We start from the raw sequence: 21,484 nt of genomic DNA on the forward strand, positions 1-21,484 counted from the left end.
GGAGCTTTTGTTGCACTGCAGAAGGAGGGTAAAGTTGTCAACTCTTTATAAGAGGCGGCAAAAATACATCAACTATATGGCTATCATTAAAAGATACTACCATTCTCCCTAATTTACCCTTTCAAAATTTTAAATTTACACTACAAAAAGGGTATTTAGATAAATGTTTAAATGCCAAATTAATCACTCAACTACTTCCATCCTAGAGTAGCACTTGACACATTTATGGTACCTTCTCATTCTCAAGTAGTACAATATAGTATCTACTTTTATAAACATACAACATCTATTAGAAACATATAAAATATCTATTGTACTATTTTCTCACATGTTAGTATCAATAAAATACTTATTTTATTTTAATAACTAATTATTAAAATAAAGTTCAAAATTTTTATTTTTAAATATCTAAATTTCTCTTTTATTCACCGACCACTATCAATAAAATATATATTTTATTTTAATTAACAATTGTCTTTATTTCTCAAATAGTACAATATAGTATCTACTTTTATGAACATATAACATCTATTAGGAACATATAAAATATCTATTATACTATTTTCTCATATGTTAGTATCAATAAAATACTTATTTTATTTTAATAATTAATTATTTTTATTTGAAGTATAAAATTTTTATTTTTAAATGTCTAAATTTCTCTTTTATTCACAGACCACTATCAGCAAAATATATATTTTATCTCAATTAAAAATTGTCTTTATTTAAGACACAAAATTCTTATTTTCAAATGTCAAAATTTTTAATTTTCTCATAAGTCACTATCAACAATTTTTTTTTCCTTTTTTCATTTTACGAACTTTTTTTCTTTTTGTATGATTATTCAAACACAATTGAATTTATATTATTATTATTCATTTTATAATTAAATAACTAATTTTAAATTTATATTATATTAAATAAATTTACCCGTGCAAACGCACGGGTATTATGCTAGTAGATGAATAAAACAAATAATAAATTAGTCAATTTCAATTGGTGGGTTGAAATTTATCCACCCTAATTTCAATTTCAAGAATCATACCACAAGGTATTTGACCAACTCTTTTTGTAAATTATTTTTCATTCTACCCGAAGAAATTTTTTATTTAGGTACTAATATATTAACTTCTGTTGGACTAACAACTCTAAAATAGTAATACATCTACAACAATTCAATGAGCCGGTATAATAGAACACAGGTTTCTAATACCTGTCACATAACAGATTTATTTATAAACAAATCCAAAACTATGACTCTAATCAATACACAACACAGTAATAAGAAACCACGTGTATCTATATAGTTTTGGACACATATCTATCATATATCATCCATCTATAAAGTCCAAACTGTATAATCAAATAATCACTACAAAAAAATGGCAGGAAGTGGCACATTTGCAGAGATTATAGATGGTGATGTTTTTAACTACTACTCAGATGGCCAGTGGAACAAATCTTCTTCTGGAAAATTTGTTCCTATCATCAATCCAACCTCTAGAAAAATCCATTTCAAGGTCCAAGGTACACAACAATATTATATTGTTGAATTTTTTTTTTGTTAACCATTTAGAAGATTGATAATTCATTTTAATGCAAATGAGAAACAGCTTGTACACAGGAAGAGGTTAACAAGGCCATAGAATCAGCAAAAACTGCTCAGAAGTTATGGGCTAAGACTCCACTTTGGAAAAGAGCTGAGTTGCTTCACAAGGCTGCTGCAATATTGAAGGAACACAAAGCCCCTATTGCTGAATGTCTTGTTAAGGAGATTGCAAAACCAGCCAAGGATGCTGTCACTGAAGTATGTATAAAAACTTTAATATTTGTGGTTTGCGGTCTGAGTAAAGGCTTTCGGTCGATACATGTGATGCAATACTGATTGCGGTTATCGTGGTCGTGGTGTGAATTAACCATAATTTCTTTTTCATCATAAAAATGGTGAATAGCGGTATCAGTATCGGCACCTTCCACCTTCCAATACCGTTTTGTCGTGGCCGTTTTCATGGTAACAGACTGTTTTTATGGATCTTCATGCAATGACTTTGATATATGTAGGTTGTTAGATCAGGGGATTTGATATCATATTGTGCTGAGGAAGGGGTGAGATTTCTTGGTGAAGGAAAATTTCTGGTTTCTGATAGTTTTCCAGGAAATGAAAGAACCAAATATTGTCTCACTTCAAAGGTGAGTGGATCATACTTTTTATATGGTCATGTAACTAAACTAAACTAAGCAAGTTTTAACTTATGTAGCACCGACACCTCTGAAAAAAGGCATTGTCCGTGTTCATGTCTATGTCCGAGACTTGTGATTACGTTAAATTTATTCATTTTTCAAATTATTATCAGTGTCGGTGTCGTGTCTGATGATCATATCAGCGTCCGTGCTTCATAGGTTTTAATTTTAAATTTCCTCACAAGAAAGTTTTGCGTGTGCAGATTCCACTTGGAGTTGTTTTAGCTATTCCACCTTTTAATTATCCTGTCAATCTAGCTGTTTCGAAAATTGCTCCAGCTCTTATTTCTGGAAACTCCATTGTTCTTAAACCTCCAACACAGGTATACAATTATTCATAAAGCATATACATGTTAATAATTATATTTGTGGAAAAATATTTCTGATATGTTTCACCATTTCGAATAGGGTGCTGTCGCTGCACTACATATGGTGCACTGCTTTCATTTGGCCGGCTTCCCCAAAGGTCTTATTAATTGTGTGACAGGAAAGGGTTCTGAGATTGGTGACTTTCTTACAATGCATCCGGGTGTGAATTGCATAAGGTAGTATTCACTTCATCGGCTATCTTTATCGGCCACTTTGTGTTGGTTTTTATAGCGTAAACTGTTATTTTGGTCCCTAAATGTATGAAGCGTTGTCACTATAGTTTCTGAATATATCGAGTTTACAAAATATCCCTGAGTGTGTCTTCTATTAGTAATTTTGATGCATTTATTCTTAGTTTTACGGGCGGTGACACTGGAATAGCAATATCAAAGAAGTCTGCAATGATTCCTCTTCAAATGGAGCTAGGTGGAAAAGATGCTTGCATTGTTCTTGAAGACGCTGACTTGGATTTGGTAGCTGCTAACATTGTAAAAGGAGGATTCTCCTACAGGTAACAATAGATCATATATCGTAATCGTACCATCATTATTAATGATTTCCTCGAGTGTCGGTTGGACACGCAAACTTATAGTTCCGCTCAAAACTTCGTTGATGCTATGTCAGTGGTCAAAGATGCACAGCAGTAAAGGTTGCTTTGGTCATGGAATCGGTTGCAGACACGCTTGTAAAGAAAATAAATGATAAAGTGGCAAAATTAACCGTCGGTCCTCCTGAGGATGACTGCGATATCACACCGGTAATCACTGAGTCCTCTGCCAACTTTATTGAAGGACTGGTAATGGATGCTAAAAAGAAAGGAGCAACATTCTGTCAAGAATACAGAAGGGAAGGAAATCTCATATGGCCATTGCTGTTGGATAATGTCCGTCCCGATATGAGGATAGCATGGGAAGAACCGTTCGGACCAGTTTTGCCTGTTATCAGAATAAATTCTGTTGAAGAAGGAATTTTCCATTGTAACGCTAGCAATTTCGGCCTTCAGGGATGCGTGTTTACAAAAGACATAAACAAAGCGATACTAATAAGCGATGCAATGGAGACTGGAACGGTTCAAATTAACTCAGCACCAGCTCGTGGACCCGATCACTTCCCATTTCAGGTGAAATTCTAATTATATAATCCTTTACTTGCTTAACAAGAAAGAATAATAAAAGGTTTCTGAAACTATGATTTGTTGCAGGGTTTGAAGGAGAGTGGAATTGGTTCTCAAGGAATCACCAATAGCATCAGCATGATGACCAAAGTTAAGACCACAATAATCAACTTACCAAAACCTTCTTATACTATGGGATGAGAATGAGATGCTTAATAAATATTTAGTCAAAGTAATAATTTTCAATATGATAAGAGGATCTTTCAATTTACTATGCTTTAGGTTAGTTTAATAAAGTGAATATTTGATGATCTTTTTGAGGAATCATTGCATATAAATGAGTTTTGTTACATGTTGACTGTATTGAAAACACTTTCAACGTCGAGTCAATTCAAGAATGAGGTGGGTTAGAGGCATACTATTATATTTGGTCTAATTCAACCTAAAGTAATCGACTTCTAAAAAGGATTGCACTCAGTTGTAAATTCATATTCTGTTTATGTTTAAGGAAGCAAACCTCGCTTAGTGCACCATACATCTCGTTGTGAGGGTTTTCTTGCAACTTTCATCATTCACCCGTTGTACTTGTTTATATTTCAATACACATTCATAAAAAGTCACATGCATTTGTTGACCTGGAAATTCTAACTAAGGAAAAGTCAATAATGAATACTTTGAGAAAATACTAACTAAGGAAAAGTCAATAATGAATACTTTGAGAAAATACTAAGTGTTAAAGAGTATTTAGTGACAAGTTTTGACTGGAACAACCACGCTGACTAGAGTGTTTTGACTAACGTGATGAACATGCTTTGGAAGAATCACAACAGATCTAACTGATCTTTCGATAAAATGTCAAAGTTGAAGCATTCGACAAACATCAAGGACTTAGGATAATTTGGAATCTAAAGACTTGCAAGAAATTGTCTCAGCAGTAGAGATTTTCACAAATCACATTCAACAAGACAGCTATCTGGTTGGAGCAGTTACAAACGTGGGATAGTGGTTTTCAGCCGTTTGCAAATTCTGACAACATGGAGGTGCTTCAGAAAACTGAATTTCATGTTATTGTTACGTGTCCATTTTCTAGGAATAAATTGTCGAAAACGGGTATCTATAAATTAGTATAAATAGCAGATTCATGCATTGTATTCAACACCGTAAGCGAAACAATTTGTGAGGAACATGTATGGGTTTGCGTCCCTTTCCTTTATTGTTTTCATGTTTCCTTAATTAAAACATTTATGTTTAATGTCATCTATTGCGTTTTTTATTCATTACTTTTATCCAAGCTTTTCTCCAAATAAAGTTTGTGTCCATTTTATCTTCATACAAACATTTACGTTCAATTCGCGAACACTTTTTCTTGTACATTTATTTTGCACAAATTGCTTTCAAGATTTTTGGAGTTAATCTCACAATTAAACTAAACTCGTGATTGTTTGCTAAAAACACATGCGAACAACATTCAATGGAATTGAGGTCCTAACAAATACTCAGATGTTTTGGGAACTTGGTATGCTCACATACTTCATACAAAATAACCAATATGTCCAAATTCCTCTTATCTATGACATTGTTAGTAAAATACATAAACATATAAATTATTCCACAAGTAATAGACTTAACTAATAAAACAAATAAAATTTAGTGCAGGTGGTCAAGGTGTGGCAAAAATCTAATCACATCTTCACTCCTCTTTCCTTCCTTATCTTCTTCACTCTCCCCCTCTTGTTCTTCTTCATTCTCTTCTTGAACATTACCCTCTCCATTACTACTTTCCTCACTATTTCCACCTCTTGAGTAGGATGGCTTGCCCGAAGGCCACTGGAGATAACTCCTAAAGTTCATGTGGAGTCTAAGGGTCTTGCACTCTCAACTACAATCTATAAATGGATTTCCAATAGATCTCGGAAACCAAATGAATTACCAGGTTCACCTCGCAAATCTAACATGAGCTTTTTAATTGGTTTATCTCTAAATCAAAAAGATCTTTTCACAAGAGAGATCTTACAACAATTTCCCTCACTAGAACTAAACTACATCATAAGTAAAAATTCACTCTCAAAGCACTAAAGCAAAAATGGAGAGAGAGAGAGAGAGGGAGAGAGAGGGGTACTAAAAACACAATTTATGGCGTGAATGAAACGAGAAATGAACCATCTATTTATATGACAAAGACAAAGCATGCTCAAAAATAAAAATAATTCATGGAATTTTTAATGCTTATAATTGATAATTCATTAAATTTTTAAATGGTGTTGTCACTAATTGATTAGAAGATCTAATACTCAATTATTAGGGTTAGAAAAGTGATAATTGACTAATCCTAATGGGCTAATCGATTATGACATGTAACAACTATTTTAATTGATTAAAATGAGTTTATAATCCATTAGCTAGGCCAAAAAAATCTTGTAGTTTTAATAAAATCATAGAGGTTTTCCTAGTCATTCGAAAGTGTGTGTAATTTGCCTTAGTAATTCAAGACAAAACTCACTCGACATAAACTAGGCAGGCTTTCACACTTTCTCTCTTTCACAACTCTGAATATTCAAGATTCATTACTTGATACAACCATGATTTAGAACTTCATATGGGATTTAATTTCTTCTACTTGATGAGGCTTGATAAGGCTTCATAGAAGATATCAGCTTTAAAGAGATTGCTTGATCAAAGATTTTCACTCACTCCCCCGAATGCTACTTGACAATAGGTGCTGTCCTTCAAAGATAGGTTTTGATATCTTGATCTCCAAGCACCACAACTTGATCATCCTATCAGATAAAGACTTCACCCCATAGTATTGTCATCATCAAAATCAAATAGCTCAACAACACCCTTATGCAATTATTGTACCTCCAAGCACATCGATGCATAAATAAAACATGTTAATCTTGTTTCAAACACTTTAGGTCGTATGTAGTTCGTCATTTCTAAGGATCATCCTAATTTTCTAAAATTGTCCATCTTCATCTTTCTCATTTTTGTTTCAAGCTTTGTTCTTCTCCATTTTCATTTCAAGTTTTGTTCTTCCCTGTTTTGTTTCTACACGGGTTCAATTTATTAGAGTTTGAACTAACTCATCCTTACAAAACCGGTTGGTAAGGTGAGGAGTGTCCCTCTATATATACTCTTTTAATGCTCTATCTCCAACCAATGTGGGACTTTAGGATCTTCTTAATACAATTTCATCTTTATTTTTGAAAAATGTCAAACATTTCTAATGGTGGTTTGAAGTCAAACAATCAAAGCTTTTGACTTTGTTAGATGTCTACTAAAAAGACACAAGAAGAGAGAATGTTATTTTTAAGAGCATTGTGTTTTTGACCGACGGGATTTGAATTTTGTGAAAAAAATTGGAGTTCTAGAAAAAATTAGACCGAAGACATTGTTGATGAAAGAGATTGAAAGGTAAAAAAATTAGATTGAATAATGAACTTGTTAACCGAAGAGGATGGTTGAAGATGTCAATGGTGTTTGTGGTTGTAACTTTAGAGTTGAATTTAGTGTTATTAGCAATGTATTTGATGTATGTATTTTGTCTGCAAGTTAGTTGTAAACCTTACTTGAAATTAATGAACTATATTTGGAGCAAAATTTGTGGTGTGAGTGAGACTGTGAATATGTGTTGTGAAATTAATATTGATACAATTATAATTTCACTGTGTTAGAATAATTTCACTGTGTTGAAATTATGTGAAATAGATACAATTATGTTTGGAGATTTTAGAAGCACTCCAGGGGGGAAGAACTGGCACCAACAACAAAATTGTTGACAGAGTTCTCAACGGTGTAAATGTAATGAATAAGCGCACTCGGAACGTTGATGTAATGCAACACCAATTCCTTTGCCTCGATTTGAAATTATCAACACTCATAATTATAAATTACAAAATTAATAGGTTTAATTCATTTTTTAGTCCATTAATTTAATTTACTGTTTTTGTTTAGTCCCTTAAATAAAAAAAATATGTCAATGTAGTCCTTTTAGACTATTCCGTTAGCATATTCAGTCCCTTCTTTTAAATCTATAATATAAGAAAATAAATGGCTCTGGAAAACTCAAATTTAACCTCTCTTCTTTACCCCCACCTCACTTAATTGGGGGCAGAATGTGTCTAAAATTTACTTTTTGGAACCAAATTGTACAATTGGTTACATGTTAAATATCTTTACACACGGGCTGTTACATTTGGCTAGGAAATTTGAATTTAATTGTTAGAATGAGACAAAATGTTACAAGTGATAGTACAAAATGGTTTAACCAATTACAATTGTTGTATTCAAAGTACTATGAAAATGCATAAAAGTCAAAATTAAAAGAAAGTAACCGATGGATATTTGAAAAATCAATAAAGGTGCATAAAGTTTCTTTCCAAAGTACATTAAAAAATAATTAAAGGTACACCACTCTGCAAAACGTACATTGAAAAAGCCTTGAAGCATTCAAAAAATTGCTTTTCTGAAAACAGTACACCGCTCTGCAATTTGTCCAACGAGTTCTCACGGTGGAACCCTTTTGCCCATGAGATAGTTGTTAGCCTCCCAAGAATAACCTAAATGGTTGTGTCCCTTCTGATTCTATCATTTCCAACTTGCTCTTGCTCTTCCTTTTCCCTTTCTTCCCGTTTATACTCTCTCCAAAAATCACCACTTTCTCTACAACAGTTCTTCCTCATCAACTTTGTTCTTCTGTTGCTGTGAACTTCTAAAATGGCAAGACCATTTGAGATGGTGAAAGACATTAATGACACAAAGGAGCTATGGAAAATAGCCGTGAGAGTCCATCACAAATGGACTGTTGTGAACAAGAATAAGGAACATTTTTGAGATGCTTTTGTGTGATAAAGAAGTGAGACATTTTTCGTGTTCTGCTTTTTTTTTCCTGCTATTTGTTCATTTTGATTTGCTTTTAGTTATGTTTCTGAGTTTATGTGTTATGCTTTCTCAGTTTTGATTTCTATGTTTTATAAATGTGAAATATTTTTGGTTTATACGTTTTATTTATTTTGTGTTTTATTTATTTTCCTTTCTGAGTTTTTCTATTATTGAGTTTTATTGCGAACAAATATAAATGCTTTTTATTTCTTTTCCTTTATGAGTTTTAAAGTTTATGAGTTTATGACTTTTATTGTAAAATAATTTCCCTTTATGATTTATATTGTGAAATATATTTCCTTTCCTATGAGTTTTATTTAGTTATATAAGTTTTGTTTCTGTATTAGTTTGCAGAAGAGAAAAATAACTTTTCATTGGTAGTATGATATTTTTCGGTTTTGTTGGCTTTTTTGGTTTTTCAGTACCATAACACGTTTCTTATGCTTTTGTTTCACTGACCTATTCAATTCCACATTTGCAGCCAAATATTGGATTCTTATTTCCAAACGAATTGTTATGTTAATTTAACAAGATAGGTTTTAATTCAAGTTTTTTGCATTTCAGGGATCTGATATACATTGTAGAGTTCCTACAATGTATAAACAAGCTTTCGATTCATTGTTGACGGTCAATGGCACGGTTACAGTATCAAACTTCCAAGTATCCTTGAATGATCTGTTGTTCAAGCCTTCTGATCACAAATTCGTGTTGACTTTTAGTGGCGGCACATCTGTGACTGACATAAACAAGCATGAGATTCCTCCTAGGCCCCTTAAGTTCACACCTGTTGCTGATATTCTTACTGGAAAATGGAAAAGAGATGTTTTAATATGTTTGCAGTATTTTTTATACTTTTATTATTCTACTTGTGTGCTATCCTGTACTTAGACCAATGTTGATATATCTTATATTTAACTCTGTTGCTTTATATCCTTAGATGTAATAGGAATGGTTTCAGATATTGGTTACACCCAAATTCAAGATGGAAACAAGAAACAACAGATTAATTTAGTCTTGAAGGACTTATGGTATGTCAACAAATTTAATATTCAATAGCCATTGTTCAAATCCCTTTATCTGATATTGTGTTCTTATGTATGTAGTAATAACATTCTCAATTGTACTTTGTGGGAGGGATACGCAATGCAATTCCATGATTTCAATAAACAAAGGAAAGATTTATCTTCACCAATTGTTATTGTTTTGCAATTCGCAAAGGTCAAAGAGGAAGGTATATATCCTTCTCATTTTCTTGCATTCTCCATTTTATCTTCCTTTCTCCATTTACAATTTTAGAGGTACTAACCATTGTTTTTAAATGTTATACTTTTCATTCTTTGTAGGAAAATATCCTGTATGTGTTTCAAATACATTTAATGTAACAACGTTGCACATCAATGATGACCTCGCTGAAATTAAGGAGTTCTTAAACAGGTTTGCGACTATACCAATGTCTCACTTTTAAGTTTTCCATTCAATCCCACTGTGTTCCATTTCCTTACTACTGTGTTTTATGTTTTGGTTGGTAGTATCCCAAAGCAATGTTTAGCCGATACTTCCGGTCAGAGTATGACATCGATGTCCCAACTGTCTCAGACATCTGGTAGCTCCCAACTAAGCTCGTACGATAAATTTATGTATAAGGCTTTGGTTCTCCCACTAAGTGATGTTAAAAAGCTTACCGCTGTGAGTGCTTTTTTAACTTATCATATTTCCCTCTTAATTTGAACTTTGAAAGCTTAACACTGTCACAAATCATTCCCACTAATACGTTGTCATTCGGGCTCCCCTTTTAGACCAATCAATGTGTCACCGTTGCTAAAATCCTTCAAGTAAAAGCTTCTCAAGGAGGTTGGTATTACCAAGCATGCCATGCTTGTCCAAGTAAAGCTAAAGGAAATCAACCACCCTACGTTTGTAGTAACAAACACAATACTGAAACTGAAATTTACAGGTTCAAATTTTGACTTCATTTGTAAATATATTAGGTTCCTAAAGCTTTATGATTAAAAATCTTATTTGTTATGCATAGGTATAAAGTTCTCATTGAAGTTATCAACGAATTTATGCCCTGCATTTTCTCTATTGAAACTAAATATTTTTATATAAGAGAAATGATATTTATGATCAAATATTTTTGATCCAAAAATGATATACGGGAAAAAAATATATTATTGATCTAAATATTTTAATATACGAAAATTTAATATTGATTCAAATATTTTTGTAAATGATACCTGAACAAAAATAATATTTGTATACGGAAAAAGAATCTATTTTTACGAAAAATGGTATTTATGACCCAAATATTTTTTAATCAAAAATGGTATACGGGAAAAAGATTAATATTGATCTAAATATTATTATGTACGAAATTTACTATTGATCCGAATATTTTTGTAAATGATACCTAAATAAAAATGTAGTCGGTATACGAAAAAAAATATATTATTGATCTAAATATTTTAATATACGAGAAATGGTATTTATGATTAAATATTTTTAATCCAAAAATGGTATACGGGAGAATATATATTATTGATCTAAATATTTTTATATACGAAATAATCAATTATTTATCTAATTTTTTTCTTCTTTTTTTAACATTTTTATTTAAAATAAATGATGTATCCAAATTTGCCTAACTGAACAATATTGAATATTAACGGAAACTTGAAGTTACTTATTAAAATATTTTTTTATTAATAAGAACATGGAGTTACTTATCACAATATTGAATATTAACGGGAACATTAAGTTACTTATCATAATATTGAATATTAACGGGAACATGAAATTACTGATCACAATATTGAATATTAACGGGAACCTGAAGTTACTGATTAAAATATTTTTTATTAACAGAGACATGAAGTTACTGATCACAATATTGAATATTAACGGAAACCTGAAGTTACTGATTAAAATATTGAATATTAACGGGAATATGAATTTATTGATCACAGTATTGAATATTAACGAGAACCTAAAGTTACTGATTAAAATATTGAATATTAAGGGAACATGAAATTACTGATCAAAATAGTGAATATTAACGGGAACATGAAGTTACTGATCACAATATTGAATATTAACGGGAACCGGAAGTTACTGATTCAAATATTGAATATTAACGGGAACATGAAGTTACTTATCACAATATTGAATATTAACGGGAACATGAAGTTACTGACCACAATATTGAATATTAACGGGAACTTGAAGTTACTGACTAAAATATTTAATATTAATATGAACACTAAGTTATTGATCAAAATATTGAATATTAACGGAAACGTGAAGTTACTGATCAAAATATTTTGAAATTAACGAGAACGAAGTTACTGAGCAAAATATTAAATATTAACGGGAACATGAAGTTACTGATCAAAATATTGATTGTTAACGGGAACGTGAAGTTACAAAAGGCTATTTAGACACAATTTAATTTTGGTGATTTCAATTTTGTTCCTGATTTTTTTTAGACACAATTTAATGTTAATTGTTCTTCTTTTTTTTCCGCAAAATGTTAATTACTTTTAATATAATTTTTTTCTATTAAAATATATACATTTGAATCAAATGCGCGTCCCGTATCAGAACCCGTGCGTTCGCACGGGTTTGTTACTAGTTCTTTTGAAAAAAAAGTTTAAAATGTATCTGAACGAACCCTAACAACTATTCATTTTTAAGTTGTGAATCTTAGAGCGATGAAGAAGAGGATTTCTTTTGGTACTTGGAGCGACGAAGAAGACGAATTCATTTTGACCATTGTTCATCCAGCTTTCTTCTAAGGTACGACTATGTGTTTAACATTCTTTCAAAAGCAAACCATTTTCGTTTTCATCTTTATTCAACGATTAATTTCCACATTATTGTGTCTGTTTAAGTCATGTCTGATAGGTTTCAGTGTGTGGTCCATCACAAGGGCGTGTTTGTTGAGTTTAAGAAATTAAATTACTAGAGGTTAGATGGGGTTTGGGAAGTAAATCATGATTACCGGAGTTATTGAGAAGTTCTTAATGGTTTTAAAGATTTAGGGTACCCAAAAGTGGAGAGGATGTGGTATTATGATGCACTGGTTGATAATGAATTAGCTTTGTTGGAAGATGATGAAGGAACAAATAAAATGAAGGTGGACACTCTGGTACCCTTGAATTTAGTTGGGTACTGATACCCTCAACCAATCAAATACTATGATTCATTGTCATGTCACATTTTTATTTTATTTTATTTTAAATTAAATTAAATTTTTAATACAATTTATACTAAAGGTACCAGTACTCAACTTAACTTCATGGGTACCAAAGAATTTACCGTAGCACACATTAATCATGTTGTGCATTTATATGTTATTCATCTGATATTATTAGGGTGTTCAAATTTAAACCAATCCAAATAAAAATTACAAATCGATCAAAAAAAATTGGAAACCGCAAAAAATTGATGTTTATTTGATGTGTTTGAATGTTATTTTGTGAGAAACGCACAGTTTGGATTAAATTTTAGATTGGTTTTTTAAAATCTATCCAAATTAATTAAACTGAACCACATGTATTTATTTTTTAATAGTATGTTATGTACATAAATTTATTATTATATGATAATTAATTTTTTAATATTATATATTAGGGTGAAGGCTAGAGTGAGGGGTTCAATTAAATCCCTCACCGGTGATACCTTAAAATCATACCATTAGATATAATTTAGGGATAATTGACATTTACCCCTGCCATATAGGCGAGATTCGGTTTACTCCCTATTAATATTTTTTTTGGATTACCCCCCTGTATTTTTAGGGTACCCCTAAGTGTGTAAAAAACTGTGAAAAACCAGGGGGTAAATAAAAAAAAGGCTTAAATGCACTTTTGGTCCCCCTATTTTGATGTTTTTTAACTTTTAGTCCCTTCATTTTAAAATCCAGTTTTTTGGTCCCTCAAGTTTGGTATTCTTGGGATTTTGTTGGTCCCCCTCCAGTTTTGCATATGTGGCCTCTTCATTAATGACGTGGCACTATTACAATAGAACCAAGTCAGATTTTATTTTATTTTTAATTGAAATTAGTTATTTTTTATTTTGTAAATTGTAAACAACTTTTTATATTCCATTTTAATATAATATTATTGTAACTTAAATATGAAAATAACAACATTCTCATAATACAACATTTTAATGTCGTATTCAATTATTTAAATATTTTTGATATTATTATCATCACATTTATCATCATCATCTCTAATCCATAAGCAAATTCTTCCCCTTTCGTCAAAAAGTAACAAAAACCCATAAACATAATCCAAAACATCTCTTCTTTAGAGTTTTGACCAGAATGTCCATACATCCACATAGATGAAATAAAATCCAGAACTTAACACTATAACCAAAATTCAAATAAAAATCGAAATTGATGGAATTGAAAGAAAAAAACTTCTAGATCTGGGTTTTGCATTATGGTTTTTTCTTCAAAGTTACTAACATTTTTCTACAGATCTAGATCTGAGTATAATGGTTTTTATTCTTTCAGAATTTGAATTTTTTTCTTCTGGATCTAGAAAGCAATGAACAAATCTGAGACCATTTTGGGTTTTTTCTTGTGAATCTGGAAAGACGATGAAGAAATTTGAGACCATAAAACCATAAACTTTGAATTTGGGTTTTTTCTTCTGTATTTCTAACCACCACAATCAATGCAATAGAATTGGGGTTGGAAGAAAGGGTTGGGTTGAATAGGGATGCAATTAGGTTCATTGAGAAACATCTTTGAAATGACGAGGAGGATGAGCAAATCAAGTATTTAAGGGAGATGCAGAAGAATTGTATTATGCATAGATGAAGAAGAATTGGGTTTAGAAGAAGAAGGTGGAAAATTTGGATAGAGAAGAATTAAACAAGACTTAAATAAAGTTATTGGAAATCTGATTAAACAATATTTTATTTATTGAAAATCTGGAAAAAAAATATGGATTTGGACAAAGGGTTGAATTCGAAAAGATGAAGATGTAATTATGAATTAAAAAACGTTATTTTATTTATTAATTATTTTAATAATTTACAAAATAAAAAACAACTAATTTTAATTAAAAATAAAAGAAAAGTTGACTTGGCTCTATTGTAACAGTGTCACGTCATTAATGAAGAGGCCACATGTACAAAATTGGAGAGGGACCAACAAAATCCCAAGAGCATTAAAGTTGAGGGACCAAAAAATTGGGTTTTAAAATGAAGGGACTAAAAGTTAAAATATATCAAAATAGGGGGACTAAAAGTGCATTTAAGCCTAAAAAAAAACAAGTTTACAGGGGAGTCCTAGGGGGTAAATCATACAACTTTTCATATTTTAAAGGGGTAATCCAAAAAAAAATATTAATAAGGGGGTAAACCGAATCTCGCCTATATGACAGGGAGGTAAATGTCAATTATTCCTATAATCTATGGTTGATATTTGATAAAAATAAAGATGATAACACCTAGACATTTCCTCGCTCCATCTCTCTTTCCTTCCACGTTTTTCCATTTTCAGACTATTTTTATTTTATTTTTAACAAAGCTGCACCCTTCCACACAATCATGGTAAGAAATATAAAGTCAAAAACAAAATTTTATCAAAGAAATTTCACTAAAGGATGCTGGTGTTTCTTATTAATAATATATATTTCTCTATATTTTATCAAACACAACAACAATATTTTGTTAAAGGATTAAAAACCACGAACTTCTTTCTTCACATATCATCAAAGCATCATTATGGTGAAAGGGGAATTAACAGTTGGTTTACCATGAAATGTGGGTCAATTAATTGTTAAATTCATCCAGTACAAAACATAACTGTTATATAATGGAACAAAAAATTGTCAAAAACGTGAAGGTTGGAGAAGATGTGAAAATAAAATTGTGTGTGAAAATGTGTACATGTTCCCATTTTTATTTCTATTAAATTCAAACCATTAATTAAATCTATCGGTATATTTTGGAATCTAACTGATGAGGAACTTAGTTGAGCCCTGATTCTAGACACAATCATGTATTAGTTTAGTTTAATATATTTTTTTATTATTTCATTTATTTCAACCATAATCGATCATTTTCATTTTATAATATTAACTTTTAATATACTATATGATATATATTATATCAAATATATGATTTATTAGTATTTTTATAATATTAATAAAAAATAATTTATAATTTGGATATTCAAAAATGGATCCAAATTAAGCCCCATTAAATTGGATCATATCGTATTAGACTTTTTTAGCAAATCATCCAAAACCAAACCGAGAGTAAATTTATCTTTGGATCGGATGCTTTTTTGCCTTAAAATCGATTCAAACCGAACCGCAAGCACCCCTAGATATTACAACAGTTATATATAAGAGCCAATACTCTCTCTAGAAACCAATGTTGGACCCACTGAAAAGGATGTTGAAAGTGAGGTAAGAGAAAATGATAACTTGGAGGATTTGAATAATGAAAAAAAAAGTCAATTTGGATGAATTGAATAATGGTGTAAAAAGTACTTTTGAATATTTGAGCACTTTTGAAGATTTGAATATTCTTAATGATAAGTTTGACGAAGGAGGGACCATTGGTGTTGAAGATGAAGTTGACCAGGAAGATGCATGTGAGGGTGTGAATTTGGAGGGGACCACCGATTATATGGTAAGTGTTCAAGAAGCTGAAGTATTGGATGGTAGACCTTATCTAGTACGTGTTGAAGAAAATGCAAAAGTTGAGGGACTAATCTGTAATAAGAAAAAAGGTGAGGGACTTTAAAAAGGTGCAGATGATGATAAAGACGTCACGTGATGATTATGATATAGGACTTGGTGAAGAGATTTCAGTTGATAGTGAGGTTGACACTGCAAAAGGTGAAACAAAGGGAAAGGACTGGGACAATGGGTGAATTGCATGGATTTTCGTTCGAGAATCAGAAATGGATGCAAATGGAAAATTTATGCTCTTGAATGGTGACTCTGATCTTATTTACGGTGATGCGGGATGGACCTACATGGTTAGCACTTCAACGCTCAAGTCAGTTTTAGATTCAAGATGAGTGTAGTGAAAATTGAGATCAAATATTGTTTCTTTCTCTTAGCGTGTGAACTAATTTTATACCTTGGGTCAAAACACAGTGAATTTAAGGTGGATTGAGCCTTACTCATTTGGATTTTTGGGTCGGTCCATAATAGTTGCCCCCAAGGCTTTGTCACGCACTGAAGGAGTTGGGACAAATCTTAACTAATTATGGCCGACCTCCACAAAGTGGTCCGATTATGAAATATAACTGAAGCAGTTGGAATCAATTTTGAAAAAAGTAGTAGGAAACACGAGCATTAAATACAGTCCCATCATTGAAATGCTTTTTTTCACCTTTTTCTGGTACGTGCAGTGATGCGACTAGCTAAGGAACTGCATGTAAACAGAAGACAGATACTAACCTGGAAGCCGAGCGTTACAAGTCATTATGGGTGGTTACAAACGTTACAGGTTATTAATAGGCAGTTACGGATGTTACAAAGGCCTTAATGACCATTAGACCAAAGACTTGCCTATATATAGAGGCATCAGAGAATAGAAATGACAATCTAATCCATCACGGATAAGACTCACAAAGGGGCTCCGCAAGAGGGTTAAGCCAGACATCATCTTTGGTCAATACCTATCTCTATGATAGTACCCAAATCCCCTCAGTCAATCAAAAATCATCTTTTTCCCTAAGTTTTTCTCATTTCCGATAATATAATATTTTATTATTGGATGATTTATTTTCATTAAAAATACGCATAATAGATATGTGTATAAGTATTTTGGTATCCATATAGCTACGAATGATAAAAAGGGTCCGGCCTATTGACCGTGTCCATGTTGACTACATTTTAGTGCGTGTGGATCAAGAATTTAAGTCTGTATCCTCTAATATATCTGTTCCACTCTATTTTTTTTAGATTTTTGTAGAAATAGACATTAATATAATTTTAGAGGTTGCTCTTTCCACTTTTATAGATTCTCCCCCTCACCATGAAAAGTTAAAATTAGACGTGCCTTTTTACACACGTTTTAGCGCTTCTTAAGTGAGTCATTCTTATTGTACCTCCTAGGCCATGTACGACCACAATTCCAACCACACTCACATTTGGCATTTCCAATTCTCCCCTTCTCTTATTTCCATTCTGTTTTTTATTGGTTACGTATCATTTTCTATGAATAATAAAAATTAGCAACATCTTTTATAAAATAAACAAAGTGATAGAATGATGAGAGGTTATAACTTTTTAAGATGATAATAAGAATCAATCAAATTCATTAGTGAAATAAAGGTAATTAGATATCAATTAACAACATCTTTATATATGTGTGTGTGATGTTCTTTAAAACAAATAATAATAATACTTTTTAATTAATACAATCAATTAAATACAAAAGTGAACTGTTTCATTATACAAGATTGAAAAGAATTAATGGAGAGTGACAATACTATTTGGAAGTACATCTACGAATTTCATAACAATATTTTTTAGCAAAATAAAAGTGTCTTATTTGCAACGTTTTTGTTGGTGATTTTAAGTGCGTCTGAAGATATATTTTCGAACACGGAAATGACATTTTGAAATTTTAAGAGATGTGAGTCGCATATGGGTGAAAAGAATAACACATAATTTTATGCATTTCTAAACTTAAAAAATACAATAATTGCATATCCACTCCGCCCTGCCTGTAATTTAGTGCAGAATAAATTACGATTTTAGATCCGCACCTTTAATTATGTCTGCTTTGCTCCGCCCCGTCCATTTTTTTAAAAAGTTTTGTGAAACTCTACTTGCTTCAATAGCACGAATATTCTCCCGTTTGCCACCCATTCCGCACATGAACAGATACAACCATTAGTGTCAGTTGATATATATGGACTTGAATACATAATTTTTTTCCAAAGAGAGAGATGAGTGCTATTATATACTATCTAAACCTTATTTATTGTCATCCTTACTTTTGACAAGTTAATTTAATAAATACAAAATGTTCTCCATAAAAAAAGCAAAAATTGGACTTCAAGTTTTTTAAAAAAAATATATTTACTTTGAGAATATTTATTCATTGAGAATAATAATAAACTAGATTAAATGAATTAAGTAGAGGAAATCAAAGAGAGGAGTGTAATATAGATTTTTCGTCAAGCTAATTTATACTTTCTAAAGAAAAAAAACTTCATAAACACATGTATTAAAAAAAGGAGAGAATATGAAGAACGAGTGGATTGAAAGAGAAAAATCACACTTCCATTACATATCAAGATATCACTCAAGCCAGGTGTTTGCCTATTTTCATGCCAAGTCAGTTCAGCCAGCCAAGTTGAGAGCTTTTTTGTATGGACAAAGTCACAAGTTGGGCACTAATTAAACATTTATAGGTTTTATATGCAAATTATTATGTGATTTTTTCTACTTTCAAATTAAGACACGTAATATAGGAATAATATTTTAAGAAGATCAACAAATAAAAAGACATACTAAAATCATCAACTATTCATCTTATTATATATGAAACAAAATAAATTACGATTTTAGATCCGCACCTTTAATTATGTCTGCTCCGTCCCGTCCATTTTTTTCTAGGTTTTGTGAAACTCTACTTGCTTCAATAGCACAAATATTCCCGTTTGCCACCCTTTCCGCACATGAACAAATACAACCATTAGTGTCAGTTGATATATATGGACTTGATACATAATTTTTTTTTCAATCAGAGAGATTAGTGCTATCATACACTATCTAAACCTTATTTATTGTCATCCTTACTTTTGACAAATTAATTTAATAAAAACAAAATGTTCTCAATAAAAAAAAGCAAAAATTGGACTTCAAGTTTTTAGAAAAAGAAAATATTTACTTTGAGAATATTTATTCATTGAGAATAATAATAAACTAGATAAAATGAATAAAGTAAAGGAAATCAAAGAGAAGTGTAATATAGATTTTTCGTCGAGCTAATTTATACTTTCTAAAGAGAAAAACTTCATAAACACATGTATTAAAAAAAAAGGAAAGAATATGAATAACGAGTGGATTGAAAGAGTAAAATCAGACTTCCATAACATATCAAGATATCACTCAAGCCAGTGGTTTGCCTACTTTCTTGCTAAGTCAGTTCAGCCAGCCAACTTGTGAGCTTTTTTTGTATGAACAAAGTCACAAGTTGGGCACTAATTAAACATTTATAGGTTATATATGCAAATTATTATGTGATTTTTCTTCTTTCAAATTAACACACCTATTGTTGAAAGTAATCATCTTAATATAGGAATAATATTTTAAGAAGATCAACAAATAAAAAGACATGCTAAATTCATTAACTATTCATCTTATTATATATGAAACAAAATAAGAAGTGTTTGTAAAAAAATAATGTGTCATGCTGATCAATACCTCGGGTATTGACACAGGTTAAAAATTTCAAATAAAGAAATATTTTATGATCAAAATATTAAATACACACAATATTATTTAAAAAACTTAGTTATTTTTATTTTTAATATATTAAATATACATATTTTTTTGAAAAAACTTGCCCTTTTAATCTATTAAAAGAATGTCAAATTTACTTTTTGGATCTCTTAACCTATTAGCTAAAAACATGCACAATTCATGCATATACATTTGTATAATATTCGTTCCAGAATTTTAAGTGGAGGGTCTGCTTTCGAGATTGCCATTAATATGCATTTAAGGAAGGAGGAAACTAGATCAAATTTCATCTCACAAGAATATACAGTCTCGAATCTTAAGGTAAAAAGATAGTCTCAATCTAAAAAGAATCTTAAAAAACATCACCAAAAACAAAAGTTGGAATCCATATCAAAAGAAAATACCGTCTCAAATTTTAGCTAAAAAGATAGTCTAAAAATTTAAAAAGAATCTAAAAAAATCACCAAAAACAAAAGTTCTTCCTCTCATTTTCTTCCCTTTCTAGCCTTCTTTCCACCCTTTCTAACCTGGTCAAAGGGTCTCTCTAATTCCTCCTTAGAGTGAGCATGGCGACACATGTCGCCATACTCGCAATGACCATGAATATAATCCCTACACATTTGCGTCTTATGTGTTTCAGCCTTCGGTGCATCAAGATCATGCTTATAAAAGCAACTATCCCCATAAGGACACTCTCCATTCCTTCTCATATATTTACAAGGCATTGTTTTGAGCCTTGGATTCGGAAGACCTAGAGCAGGTGGTGCAGGTGGAACAGGTGGTGGAAGAGGGCCAGGTGGTGGAGGAGGGCAAGGTAACTCAGCACAGAATCCCACACATCTCAGTGGCCCAATATACAACTCAGAACTGATCCAGGAATCACAACCGGACGACTAATAATCCGGACACCTAGGCGATTTTTCACTTGACCAAAAAATAACTCTCCCCCAATGAGATCCCCAGCAGCATCCGAAACAAAATCCTACATAATATCATAAAAATAGTTAAAACTACAAATTTAAAGACAATATTAATCTTAAAAAGAATAAAAGTTAAAAGGGTTAAAAAAGAATCAGAAACAACAAAGTGAAACAGAAGGAATCATAAACAACAAACTGAAGTCAATCATTTCTATGCAAATTTGACTATTAACAATGCATCTTCTAGAATTAAATATCACCTCTTTTCTTGGCTGCCGTGAATGTGAAACTTGATCATGATCAGCCTCTTCGGTTGGGGAAACAGAATCCTAAAAAGAATAGAAGAGTTAAAAGTGTTAAAAAAGGAATCAGAAACAACAAAATGAAACAGGAGGAATCAGAAACAACAAAATGAAGTCAATTAGAGAAAATTATTAAAGAAAAAATGGTTATCAACAATCACTAGGGAAACAGAATCTAAGAAGACTTAAAAGTGTTAA

The 21,484-nt window shown here is 31.3% G+C and overlaps 1 protein-coding gene and 1 long non-coding RNA gene across 2 annotated transcripts; both read left to right on the forward strand.

Moving 5' to 3' along the window:
- Nucleotides 1-1,248: 1,248 nt before the first annotated feature.
- On the forward strand, nucleotides 1,249-3,995 carry LOC131596306 (NADP-dependent glyceraldehyde-3-phosphate dehydrogenase-like). Its single transcript, XM_058868919.1, has 8 exons — nucleotides 1,249-1,527; nucleotides 1,614-1,807; nucleotides 2,062-2,190; nucleotides 2,445-2,564; nucleotides 2,650-2,786; nucleotides 2,966-3,121; nucleotides 3,235-3,730; nucleotides 3,812-3,995. The coding sequence occupies exons 1-8, from the start codon at nucleotides 1,383-1,385 to the stop codon at nucleotides 3,923-3,925; spliced, it is 1,491 nt and encodes a 496-aa protein (XP_058724902.1). The 5' UTR covers nucleotides 1,249-1,382; the 3' UTR covers nucleotides 3,926-3,995.
- A 5,951-nt stretch (nucleotides 3,996-9,946) lies between these two features.
- On the forward strand, nucleotides 9,947-10,554 carry LOC131600496 (uncharacterized). The gene is made up of 3 exons (XR_009283158.1): nucleotides 9,947-10,039; nucleotides 10,135-10,291; nucleotides 10,402-10,554. It is a non-coding gene; the product is annotated as an uncharacterized LOC131600496 (long non-coding RNA).
- Nucleotides 10,555-21,484: the final 10,930 nt, after the last annotated feature.

This window comes from Vicia villosa, linkage group LG4 (assembly GCF_029867415.1).
Source record: "Vicia villosa cultivar HV-30 ecotype Madison, WI linkage group LG4, Vvil1.0, whole genome shotgun sequence".
NCBI classification, from domain to species: Eukaryota; Viridiplantae; Streptophyta; class Magnoliopsida; order Fabales; family Fabaceae; genus Vicia; species Vicia villosa.

Excerpts from the sequence above, each read along its gene's own strand:
- LOC131596306 (XM_058868919.1), top strand. The coding sequence starts at position 1,383 with ATGGCAGGAAGTGGCACATTTGCAGAGATTATAGATGGTGATGTTTTT. Across the intron at positions 1,808-2,061 it reads CCAAGGATGCTGTCACTGAA|GTTGTTAGATCAGGGGATTT; the intron begins GTATGTATAAAA and ends TGATATATGTAG. Across the intron at positions 2,191-2,444 it reads AATATTGTCTCACTTCAAAG|ATTCCACTTGGAGTTGTTTT; the intron begins GTGAGTGGATCA and ends TTGCGTGTGCAG.